This window comes from Hippopotamus amphibius, chromosome 2 (genome assembly GCF_030028045.1).
Source record: "Hippopotamus amphibius kiboko isolate mHipAmp2 chromosome 2, mHipAmp2.hap2, whole genome shotgun sequence".
NCBI lineage: Eukaryota > Metazoa > Chordata > Mammalia > Artiodactyla > Hippopotamidae > Hippopotamus > Hippopotamus amphibius.
Genome location: NC_080187.1, coordinates 65,544,462 through 65,557,619, shown reverse-complemented (window position 1 = coordinate 65,557,619; position 13,158 = coordinate 65,544,462). Strand labels below are relative to the sequence as shown.

General features: G+C 35.0%; 1 protein-coding gene across 1 annotated transcript in view; it reads left to right on the top strand.

The window, feature by feature from the left end:
• The window catches only part of ERCC6L2 (ERCC excision repair 6 like 2), a 148,295-nt gene that overhangs the window by 77,838 nt on the left and 57,299 nt on the right, over nt 1-13,158 (top strand). The window contains exons 12-13 of the mRNA XM_057721008.1: nt 2,759-2,854; nt 10,696-10,795. Of these exons, the coding sequence (XP_057576991.1) occupies nt 2,759-2,854; nt 10,696-10,795 (196 nt within the window). The remainder of the gene's footprint in view (nt 1-2,758; nt 2,855-10,695; nt 10,796-13,158) is intronic.

Here is a 13,158-nt window from a genome sequence, read left to right as displayed (position 1 = left end):
AGCATCTAGTGTAAAGCATTATCTAAGTGTGAGTTATGTGATGGTCTAAGGGTCTGAAAAGGGAAAATCAGCAAGAGAAAGCCTCAGTGAAAGGCTTTAAAAGTTGAGATTAGAAAAATGAAGAAAAGCAAGAAAATGATTTTGTTTTTTGAATTTTAATTTTGCCTTCCTTTTAAAAAATATAAAATTTTATCATCGTTATATAAGAAGATAATTATTAAATGTAGGGTGTTTAGACCCAGAAAATTCAAAACCTGAGAAGATAACAGTTATTGTTAGGTAAAATCTAATAAGCTATACAGGCAGCTGAAATTTTTAACTCAGTAAAACATTTTGTATATTCAGTTTTGCTAAAAGATACATTTCGAAAAGATATCTTTAGAAATAACTTCATTCCAAAATGAATTACTTGTATTCTGATATGTTTTGGCTGATAGAAAAATAAATCTACTAAATCCATTAAGCAGTTTCATATTTTAAAAGCTATCAAAATATACATACAACTTTCATGGCTTCTTTTAACTCTGTATTTGAACCACATATCAAATTAAATAAAGATAAAACTTTGGCTTTCCAAAGAATTGAGGGGTTTTAAACAGAGGAATGGCATACTTAGTTTTCTATATTCTGTGCTTAAAATTATTTTATGTAATGTGGGAATGGATTTAAGGTCTGAGTTAAAGGAAGACAGGAGGCCAATGAAGTAACACATACAGGCTTGACATACATATATAAAGGCTTGACATAGGGCAAGTGAAAATTGAAATGGAGAAGAGACTCATGAGAAAAACATTTTTGATGTAAAATTTTGATAGGACTGGATATTGGTTGGCTTTTTAGTTGTTTTATTTTATCTTTCCTCTAAGTCTGTTGGTGGCAAAATCTCTTAATTTTCCTTAATCTGAGAACGTCATGATTTCCCTTTCACTCCTGAAGGGTATTTTTGCTGGATATAGAATTCTGCGTTGATTGTTCTTTTAGCACTTGAAAAATGTACTGCTTCCTCCTGGCCACCTTGGCTTCTAATAAGAAGTCCACTGTCATTTGAATTGATGTTTCCTTAAAAGTAGTGTATCATTTCTCTCTGACTGCTTTCAAGAATTTTTGCCTTTTGTTCGCAGAAGTGTAATTATGCTATAGCTTAGGATAGGTTTCTTTAGATTTATCACTTTGGCAGTTCATGCAACTTTTTGCATTCTGTAAGTTTATCTCTTTTCCCAAATTTAGGAAGTTTTCAGCTATACTTCTTTTAATACTTTTTCAGTCTCACTCTCTCTTTTCTCCCAGGACTATAGTGATACAAGTGTTAGCTCTTCTGTTACTGTCCCTCAGGCCTTTAAGACTGGTTTTTTGGGGTTTTTTCAATATATTTTCTTTCTATTGTTCAGATTGGGTAAATGTCAATAATATTAACCCGCTCCTGTGTTTATTGATTCTATCGTCTCATGTCCACTATACTATCAAGTCCATCCAGCAAGTTTAGTTATTTTTCACTTCTAAAATTATCATTTGGTATCCTTTCTTTCCTTGCTGAAACTTTATATTTTTAATTTGTTTCAAGCACATTTGTAATTGCTTTTTGAAGCATTTTTATTATGGCTGCATTAAAATCCTTGTCAGATAATTGCAACATCTGATTCTTTGCAGTGTTGCCATATGTTAACTGTCTTTTCTCATGGAAATTGAGATTTTCCTAGATCTTGGTAAGACTAGTAATTTTTTATTGTATGCTTGACATTTTGAATATTGTGTTATGAAACTCTGTATCTCATTTAAAACTTCTGTTGTAGCCAGACACCATGCCAGCCACATAGGGTGGAAATCCATGTCTCTTGCTTGGCCTCTGTTGTCATCCCAAGATTGAGGTGCTATTTCTGCATGGCTTGCACCCACACTACAGAGGGGACCTAGTTATAGCTGGGCAGAAATGAAAAGTTCCAGCTCCTCAATCAGTCTTCTCTGACACCATCTGAGTGAGAATGAGAGGCACCTCATTACTGTCAGGCAAAGGAGGAAATTTGGTCTCCTCACTCACAGCCTTTGCTGACCAGGTTAGGGTTGGGGCCACAAACTTTTTTTCTGTGGTGTTTGCAAGAATTGGCTGGTTATTATTTAACATTTTTCTGTCTTAAAACTCTATACCTTTCCTGGCTAAAGGAAGAAGACTTTTTTGGGGGCTTTTTTTGGTCTGTGACTTTTGGCTGCTGACATTTCTAGCTCACTGGCTTCTCCAGAACCCAATCTGGGATGTATTAGGCAAAAATAAAGCCAGGGAACTCACTGCCATGTCATTCCTTAGGTCTTGTGGTCTCTAGCCAGTCTGTGGTCTCTCTTCCTTTCATAATCTTGTGTTTCATTTTATATATAATGTGCAGGGTTTTTAGCTGCCCTTAGTGGGAAAAATAAGGAGAAGTGCATTTTTTTAAGTGTGTATATTTATTTAGCTGGAGTATACTAGCAGTTTTTCAAAGTTCTGTTAGGAAAATCTTAGTAGTACTTGAGTATCCAAAAAATGTAAAAACCAGCACAACCTGCTTACATGGACTCTCATACTCAAATTTCTTAGAGATATTCTAGAGTGATACAAAAAAAAGTGTTCCATAGCCATTTTACTTGTGGCATATTTGTGTTTTAGTCACCTTACTTTTATAATATTAATGTAATATTATATTGATTTAGTATAGAAAACTGGCATAATTGAGTTGTAGAGCAAAATTTATTTGTGCTGTTTTAATATGCTTTTTTCTGTTCACTCCAGGGCTGGTGGACTAGGCCTCAATTTTGTTGGTGCCAATGTCGTTGTATTATTTGATCCTACTTGGAATCCAGCCAATGATCTTCAAGCAATTGACAGGTACAGTGCTGACAAAATTTAAAGTGACCTGCAAATACTTTTAATCTAAAAATGCTCCTGGATTTTTTAGGTTGTTTTTAATGTGACTGTGATTAGAAGATAGGGAAGACCTTGTTAAAAAAATTTTAAACTTTTATTTAAGAAAACCATGAACTTCTGAATCCAAATGGCAGGCTGATGATAGCCATTTATTTTCCATTCATTTCAAAATCACATTATTGTGACGATTAATTTAGAAGAAAGAACAAATTCCCAGTACTGCAGGAAAGTAGTAAAGGTCACTACTAGTAATTTTGAGAAACTCATGGAAGAATTTTTATGATGAAGCAACCAGCAGAGAAAAGCCACAATCTAAAGTCAGCAGGAGAGCACAGAGAAATTTCAAGCATGGGATCAGCAACTTCAAGATATGGAAGTAGTCCAGGGTACATCCTTCTGGGAAATTAATTAATGTGCTAAGTCTAAAACAGATTCCTTTCCCACACCTTGTACATAAAGAAGGATTGACCTATAACTTCTGCTCCTTGATCAAAACTGAAAGAATCATTTCATAAATTTTATAAATAAGTAGGGAATCAGACTGACAAAGGGTTCTTACAGTGGATGTTTAGACCAGATCATAAAGCATGGAAACCCAGCTTTCTTATACAGTCCATTTCATCAGTGTCTTACAGTTTTCTGAGTACAGTTTTTTTTACCTCCTTAGTTAAATTTATTTCTAGATATTTTTATTCTTTTTGATATGATTTTAAATGGAATTATGTTCTTAAATTCTTTCTAATAGTTCATTGTTAGTGTATAGAAATTTAGCCAATTTCTGTATGTTAATTTTTTATCCTGCAGCTTTACCAGATTCATTGATGAGCGCTAGTATTTTTTTGCTGGCATCTTTAGGATTTTCTATGTATAGTGTCATGTCATCTGTAAACACTGTTTTACTCCTTCCTCTCTAATTTGGATTCATTTAGTTATTTTTCTTGCCTAATTGGTGTGGCTAGGACTTCCAATACCATGTTGAATAAAAGTGGCCAGAGTGGGCATCCATGTCTTATTCCTGCTCTTAGAGGAAGTGCTTTCAACATTTCACCATTGATTACATTGTTAGCTGTGGGTTTGTCATATATGACCTTTATTATATTGAGGTATATTCCCTCTATACTTAGTTTATGGAGAGATTTTATCATAAATGGATGTTGAATTTTGTCAAAAGCTTTTTCCACATCTTGAGATAATAACAGGATTTTTATTCTTCAGTGTGTTAATGTGGTATGTCACATTGATTGATTTGTGGATATTGAACCATCCTTGCATTCCTGGGATAAATCTCATTTGATCATGGTGTATGATCCTACATTTTGTTGAGGATTTTTGCATCTATGTTCATCAGTGATTTTAGCCTGTGAATTTGTTTTTTTGTGATATCTTTGTCTGGTTTTGGTATCAAGGCAATGCTGGCCTCATAGAATGAGTTTAAAAACATGCCTTCCTCTGCAAATTTTTTTGGAGTAGCTTGAGAAGGATAGTGTTAAATCTTTTCTAAATGTTTGTTGAATTCACCTGTGACGCTGTCAGGTCCTCGACTTTTTTTGTTGGTAGTTTTTTGATTACCGATTCAATTTTATTACTTGTAATTAGTCTGTTCAAAATTTCTATTCATTCATGGTTCAGTCTTGGGAGAGTATTCATTTCTAGGAATTTGTTCATTTCTTCTAAGTTGTTCGCTTTATTGGCATATGATTGTTTGTAGTAATCTTTTATGATCCTTTGTATTTCAGTACTATCAGTTATAACTTAACCTTTTTCATTTCTAATTTTATTGATTTGAGCCTTCTCTCTTTTTTTCTTGAAGAATCTGGCTAAAGGTTTATCAATTTTTATTATCCTTTTGAAGAACCAGCTCTTAGTTTCATTGATCTTTTCTATGTTTTTTTAGTCTCTGTTTCATTTATTTCTGCTCTGATCTTTATTTAATACTTTCCTTCACTAACTTCCAGTTTTGTTTGTTCTTTTTCTAGATCCTTTAGGTATAAATTTAGGTTGTTTATTTGGGTTTTTTCCTTGTTTCCTGAGGCAGGCTTGTAATGCTATAAGCCACAAAACTGCTCTTGCTGAGTCCCATGGATATTGTTTCCATTTTCATTTCTCTCCAGGTGTATTTTTATTTCTTCTTTGATTTCTTCAGTTATCCACTGGTTGTTTAGTAGCATACTGTTTAAACTCATGTGTTTGTGTTTGTGCAGGTTTTTTTTTTTTTAAATAGTTGACTTCTAGTCTCATATTGCTGTGATCAGAAAAGATGCTTGAATGATTCCAATCTTAAATTTACTAGGACTTGTTTTGTCACCTAGCATATGGTCTATCCTGGACAGTGTTCCATGTGAACTTGAAAAGAATGTTCATTCTTCTGCTTTTGGACGGAATATACTATATTTATCTATTAAGTCCATCTGGTATAATATGTTGTTTAAGGCCAGAGGTTCCTGATTGATTTTCTGTATGGATGATATGTCCAGTAATGTCAGTGGGGTGTTAAAGTTCCCTACTATTATTGTGTTACTGTCAGTCTCTCCCTTTACGTCTGTTAATATTTGCTTTATGTATTTAGGTGCTCCTATGCCAGGTGCATATGCATTTACAATTGTTATACCTTCTTGAATTGATCCCTTGATCATTATGTAATGTCTTTCTTTGTCTCTTGCTGCAGTCTCTGTCTTAAAGTCTATTTTTTCTGATATAAGTATTGCTACCCTAGTTTTCTTTTCCTTTCCATTTTCAAGGAATACCTTTTCCCATCCCCTCACTTTCAGTCTGTGTCTTTTGCTCAACAGTGAGTCTCTTGTAGGCAGCAGACTGTCTTTAGTGCCATGTTGTCATTCCTTTCTCTTTTTTGTGTGGTGTTTAGATTTTTGGTTTGTGGCTACCATAAGGTTTAATGTAGCACTTTATTTATGTACCTGATTATTTTGAGTTGCTAATCTTTTTGTTTGTTTGTTTAAAGATTTATTTTATTATTTATTTATTTTATTTTTGGCTGCATTGGGTCTTCATTGCTTTGCATGAGCTTTCTCTAGTTGTGGTGAGAGTTGCAGTGCATGGGTTTCTCATTGCGGTGGCTTCTCTTGTTACAGAGCATGGGCTCTAGGTGCATGGGCTTCAGTAGTTGTGGCATGTAGGCTCAGTAGTTGTGGCTCATGGGCTCTAGAGTGCAGGCTCAGTAGTTGTGGCACATGGGCTTAGTTGCTCCACTCTTAGTTGCTCCACCCTTCCTGCCCCAGGGATGGAACCTGTGTCCCCTGCATTGGCAGGCAGATTCTTAACCACTACACCACCAGGGAAGCCTCTGGAGTTGCTCATCTTTTAAGTTCACATGCACTTAACAACCCTAAATTTTTACTTCCCTCCCTTGCCATGCTTACTGTTTTTGACATCATATTTTACATCTTTTTGTTTTGTGTATCCCTTAACTACATATTATGGATATACACAATTTTACTACTTTTGTCTTTTCACCTCCCTAGTGGCTTTATACATGGTTAATTTACTACCTTTACTGTATATTTGTCTTTACCAATGAGATTTTTTTCCTTTTGTAATTTTCATATATCTAGTTTTGGCCTTTTCTTTTTCACATAGAAAAGTCCCTGTACAATTTCTTGGAAGCTGGTTTGGTGGTGTAGAACTCTTAACTTTTTTTGTCTGTAAAACTTTTGGTCTCGTCATCAAATCTATATGAAAGCATTGTCAAGTAGAGTATTCTTGGTTGTAGGATTTTCCCTTTCGTCACTTTAGGTATATTGTGCCACTACCTTCTGGCCCTGCAGAGTTTCTCCTGAAAAGTCAGCTGATGGCATTATGGAAGTGCCTTTGTCTGTAACTTGTTGGTTTTCCTCTGCTGCTTTTTACTATTCTCTCTTTATCTTTAATTTTTGCCATTTTAATCACAGTGTTTCTTGGTGTGCTCCTGTTTGGGTTGATCCTGTTTGGAACTTTTTGTGCTTCCTGGACCTGGATGTCTTTCATTTTCCAGGTTAGGGAATTTTTCAGCTATTATGTCTTCAAATATGGTCTTTGCCCCTTCTCACTCTTCTTCTTCTGGGACCCCTGTAATGCGAATGCTAGTATGCTTGATGAAGTCCCAGAGGTCTCAAAGTGTCCTCCTTTCTTTTTATTCTTTTTTCTATTCAGCTTCAGTGATTTCCACTGCTGTGTCTACCAGCTCACTGATCCAGTCCTCTGTATCATGTAATCAACTGTTAATTCCTTCTAGTGTATTTTAAAGTTGTATTTCTATATTTTTTATTATTGAGATATAACTGACATGATATTATAGTATTTTTTAAATGAAGTATAGTTGATTTACAGTATTATATTAGTTTTGGGTGTACAGCATAGTGATTCAGTATTTTTACAGATTGTATACTCCATTGAAAGTTATTACAAGATAATGGCTATAATTCCCTGTGCTATACAGTATCACCTTATTGCTATCTATTTTATATACAGTAGTTTGTGTCCTTTAATCTCATTCCCCTATCCTGTCCCTACCCCCTTCCCTCTCCCCACTGGTAAGCACTAGTTTGTTTTCTGTATCTGTAATTCTGTTTTTCTGTGTACATTCATTTTAATTTTTAGGTATCACATATAAGTGATATAGTCTTTGTCTTTCTCTGTCTGACTTAATTCAGTAAGCATAATATTCTCTAGGTCCATCCATGATACTGCAATTAGAATAATTTCATTGTCTTTTATGGCTGAGTAACAATCCATTCTGTTTGTGTACTACACCATCATCCATTTGTATGTTGATAGACACTGGATTGCTTCTATATCTTGGCTATTATAATTAATACTTCTGTGGACATTGGGGTGCATGTATCTTTTCAAATCATTGTTTTCATTTTTTCCAGATATATACACATTTCTGGATCATATCATAGTTCTATTTTTAGTTTTTTGAGGAACCGCCATACTATTTTCCATAGTGGCTGCACCAATTTAAATTCCCACCAACAGTGTACAAGGGTTCCCTTTTCCCCACATCCTTGCCAGCATTTGTTATTTGTGGTCTTTGTGATGATAGCTATTCTAAGAGGTGTGAGGTAATAGCTCATTGTGGTTTTGATTTGCATTTCTCTAATGATTAGTAATGTTGAACATCTTTTTATGTGCCTGTTAACTGTGTATATGTCTTCTTAGGAAAATGTCTTTTCAGGTCTTCTGCCCCATTTTTTGATTGGGTTGTTGGGTTTTTTGACATTGTTTTTCTGATATTGAGCTGTATGAGCTGTTTATATTTTTTGGATATTAACCCCTTATTGGTCATATCATTTGCAAATATTTTCTCCCATTCCTTAGATTGTTTTCTCATTTTGTCAGTGGTTTCTTTTGCTGTGCAAAAGCTTGTAAGTTTAATTAAGTCCCATTTGTCTATTTCTGCTGTTGTTTCTATTGCTTTAGGAGACTGATCCAAAAACTATTGCTACAATTTATGTCAAAGATTGTTCTATGTTCTCTTCTAGGAGTTTTATGGTTTCTGTTCTTATGTTTAGGGCTTTAATCCATTTTGAGTTTATTTTTGTAGTTGGTAAGGAAATGTTGTATTCTCATTTTTCAACATGTGGCTGTCCAATTTTGCCAGAATCACTTATTGAAGAAACTGTTTTCTCCATTGTGTATTTTTGCCTTCTTTGTCATAGATTAGTTGACCATAGGTGTATGGGTTTATTTCTGGGCTCTCTATTTTGTTCTGTTGATCTATACTAAGGAGAAATGTTAAGGAGAGAGTTTCAATTTCAAATGAAAGGATTCTAATGGTAACTCAAAGTCATGTGAAAATACAAAGTTTCCAGGTAGGTACATAAACAAATTTTAAAACCAGTATTGTTATAATTTTGACTGATAACTCTTCTTTTTGTTTTCTACAGAATTTAAAAGACAAATGCATAAAAATAATTAAATCTGTGTTAATGAATACATGACATACAAAGATGTGATTTGTATGATAAGATAAGATAAAAGGTGATAGCAGAGCTGTAAAGTAGGATTTTTTAAGGCAGTTGAAATGAAGTTGGTATCAACTTAAGACAGAATAAATATGAATCCACACAGTCTGACTTTCAGAGCCTGCACTTTCCACCAGCCTCTTGCCAGTGACAACTGCCCAGGAAAATGGGCAAATGAAAACCACAAAAAAAATCTCCATTTCTTTTTGTCTTAACATTTGCTGTAATTTTGTTCTTTTTCATCTAGGCCATCAAGACCTATCTTATTTATCCCAGTGTTCCCTCAAAATACAGTTCACTGTGCTTTGGCATTCAGTGAAAGTTAGTTGACAGTAAAACTAAATGAACATTCCTCTTCCTTTCCCTCTCCTTCCATTGACTCTGACAGGAGGAAGCAAGAAGAGAAATGAAGATATTGACCTTCACGCTGTATAACAGTTCCTGAACATTTGTCTTTACATGATAAATGACCATTTACATATCCATACTTTATAAACCTAGCAATTGATGAAGCATAGGTCCAATATAACATGTTGTAAGGTTTTTGTCTGTAAAGATTAAAGAATGTGTGTTCTAACAGAATCTATCCCATTCAGCAAACAATTGGCTTACACCCAAAGGACATTTTCTTAGATCCATTTTTATTTTTTTTAGACTCAAACACATCATGGGAGAGAAAGTGATTACAAGCCCCTCTCTATCCAGGCTGCAGGATAGAAGTGAGAATGCAGTAGCTTACCCCTGGCTTTGCTGTGTCACAGGAGCCCCCATTCTTTTCTGGGAATGGGAGATTTTCAGTACCCCAAGATGTCCTCTAGTAAAAGCCCTTCCTTGTGAGGAGGAATGGGTGAAGGATTCAGAAGGAGCACCAAATATAGCAACACAGTGTGACTTTATAAGGTTAAAATTAAATTTCTCCCAAATTGTAACATTTTCAGCCATGAGGCAGTATGGCCTTGCCCCTGATCCCCCATGACTGTAACAGGTATTTAGAAACAGGTGACCTCATTCAGAACATCCAGTAAAGCCTCCACCTGGGAGAAGCTACAGGGACTGGACCTGTAGTTAACCAGTGTGGTGAGTCAGGTTAGAGTTTTAATTAACACTGCAGTCCATATCAAAACACCCCCACCTGGGGTCCTAATCAACTGAGTGATCCAGTCAGACAGACTGCTTGGAAATCTCTGTGGATGAAGGCTATAAATCTGCACTTCCATAGGCTGCCAGTTGATTAACTGCTTTTTCCCCAGCTTTTTTTTTTTAAGTTTCATTGAGGTATAATTAACATACAATAAACTGCACATGTTTAAAGTGTACAGTTGATAAGTTTTGATATAGGTATACACCATGAAACCATCACCACAATCAAGATAGTGAACATATCTATCACCCCCCACATTTTCCTTGTGCCACTTTGTAATCCATCCCTCTTGCCCCTCTGGAGGCCCCTATTCCCAGGCAACCACTGATCTGCTTTCTGTCACTGGGGATTAGTTTCCTTTTTTTGAGAGTTTTATAGAAATGGAATCATTCATAAGCTTAAGACTGCCATAAAAGAAAAATCTGAAATTTAGGAAAAGTTTTTGCACAGTAGAAGGTGATGTTTATAACTGAAATGAAGTTGTATGTATATTTTTTCTATAATATTTTTCTCCTCAGTGACTGGCCTTTTCATACGAATGTCCATTTTTACATAATTATTAAATAATATAGCATATCTAAACATAAGATATTTCTTTTTAAATTAAAATTTTAGTAAGGTTTCATTTTTATATCCAAAAGCTACCTCCTGAACCCAAAGTTGTTTCACTTGATCTTTTGTTTTTAATCTTTTTGCAGAGCATATAGGATTGGGCAATGCAGAGATGTCAAAGTGCTTAGGCTGATATCCTTGGGAACTGTGGAGGAGATTATGTACTTACGACAGGTATACAAGCAGGTAAATATATTTCCTTTTTTCTACTTAAAAGTAAACATTTGTCAGTTTTCAAAAATTAATAACAAACTTGCATACAAATATGTTTTTTAAATTTTATTCTAGCTATAATAAGGAATTTAATAAGATTATGATATATACTCTAGAATACACTTCTATAAGACATTAATTCTTAGGTTCATTGGATTTTAGAGCTGAAAGTTTCTTAGAGCAACACTTCTTTAATGTGCACATAAATCACCTAAGGTTCTTTAAAATACAGGTTCTGATTTAGTAGTTCTGGGTGGAGCCCAAGATTCTACATTTTTAACAAGCTCCCAGGAGTGCCAACACTACTAGTCTGAAGACCACAATTTGAGTAGCAAGGTCACAGCTCCCCAAACTATGGGCCAAGACATAAGTGTATGCCACAGATGGGGTACAGGTGCATCCAGACATCCTACAGCTCTCTGGGCAGCAAGAATACCTAAGCCAGCTTCCAGTCTTGAGTAACCTCCACTCTGAGTAGATGTTCACATGTTACTATTTTCTACATGTGCCATAACATGAAGAAGACTGGAGAGGGATACTTTAGAGATATCTAATACAAATGTTTCATGTATATAATGAAACTGGGACCTGGGACACCCCAGTAAATGGAATTATACGAATAGAACTCAAGTGCACCAACTACTGTGCTGGTGCTTTTAATATTCATCTAAAATTGCATTAACTCTTTAATATCCTTAGGGTATCAATTACTACTCCATTTATGCCTCTAAATAAAGTTTATTTAGTCTGTAACTGCCCACTTGAGAAGATCTGGAATGAGGTTCAAGTTTAATTATAAATGTTAAATTTGAATTACTCCCTGTATATTCAGTTGGAATCTGTTTAAGAGCAAACATCTGCTACATGTGGTGGTAGTTAACCTAAGAATGATCCAGTCTTAAATTTATGCTATTTTCTTAATTCTAAAACTAGAATTGTACACAGCAGTTTTTATTTTTCTTAAAACATTTAGCTCTATAAGAACATTTAATCTTTTTATTCTTTGGTATAGCACAAATAATTGAAAATTATTTTTTCAGACATTTAATAAACTTGGAAAATAGGATATTATTTTTTTTCATCTTAGGAGCAGCTCTTTAGAATATTATCTTTGACTTGTCACAAATAAGAGTCTTTCCTCAATTACATAGTAAGTTTTCTTGATCCCATTACTGTATATATTTCCTTTTTTGCCTATTCATCTGACTCATTTAATGAAATAAAATGGCCTGTTTATATAATATATATTATATAATAATATGTAATAAAAAGGCTTCAGAAGATGAGGGTAATTTAAGTTTTCAGAACTTTGTATGATCTAATTGTTTATTAAAATAAGCCACTTAGGGAACATTCAGCCATACAACTTGGAAGGCACAAATAAAGATAAGATGGCAAGTCCCTCCCATCAGGAAGCACACAGGAGGCTCCTAGATAGCTTCCTCCACAGGAGGGCAGACAGCAGTATCAAGCTGTGTCAGCAGTATTTCTCCTTGTGGAACTGAAAACCACAGCTACAGAAAGATAGAGAAAATGAAAAAGCAGAGGACTTTGTACCAGATGAAGGGACAGGATAAAGCCCCAGAAAAACAACTAAATGAAGAGGAGATAGGCACCCTTCCAGAAAAAGAATTCAGAAGAATGATAGTGAAGATGATCCAGGACTTTGCAAAAAGACTGGATGCAAAGATCGAAAAGTTCACCAAAGACATAGAAGAATTAAAGAGCAAACAAACAGAGATATGCAACACAATAATGGAAAAGAAAAATACACTAGAAGGAACCAATAGCAGATTAACTGAGGCAGAAGGGCGAATAAGTGACCTGGAAGACAGAATGGTGATCATCACTGATGCAGAAAAGAATAAAGAAAAAAGAATGAAAAGAACTGAAAACAGCCTAAGAGACCTCTGGGACAATGTTAAACACACCAACATTCGCCTTATAGGGGTCCCAGAAGGAGAAGAGAGAGAGAAAGGACCCGAGAAAATATTGGAAGAGATTATAGTTGAAAACTTCCCTAACATGGGAAAGGAAATAGCTACCCAAGTCCAGAAAGTGCAGAGAGTCCCAGGCAGGATAAATCCAAGGAGAAACACGCCAAGACATATATTAGTCAAATTGACAAAAATTAAAGACAGAGAAATGTTATTAAAAGCAACAAGGGAAAAACAACAAATAACATACAAGGGAACTCCCATAAGGTTAACAGCTGATTTCTCAGTAGAGACTCTGCAAGCCAGAAGGGAGTGGCCTGATATATTTCAAGTGATGAAAGGGAAGCACCTACAACCAAGAATACTCTACCCAGCAAGGATCTCATTCAGATTCGATGG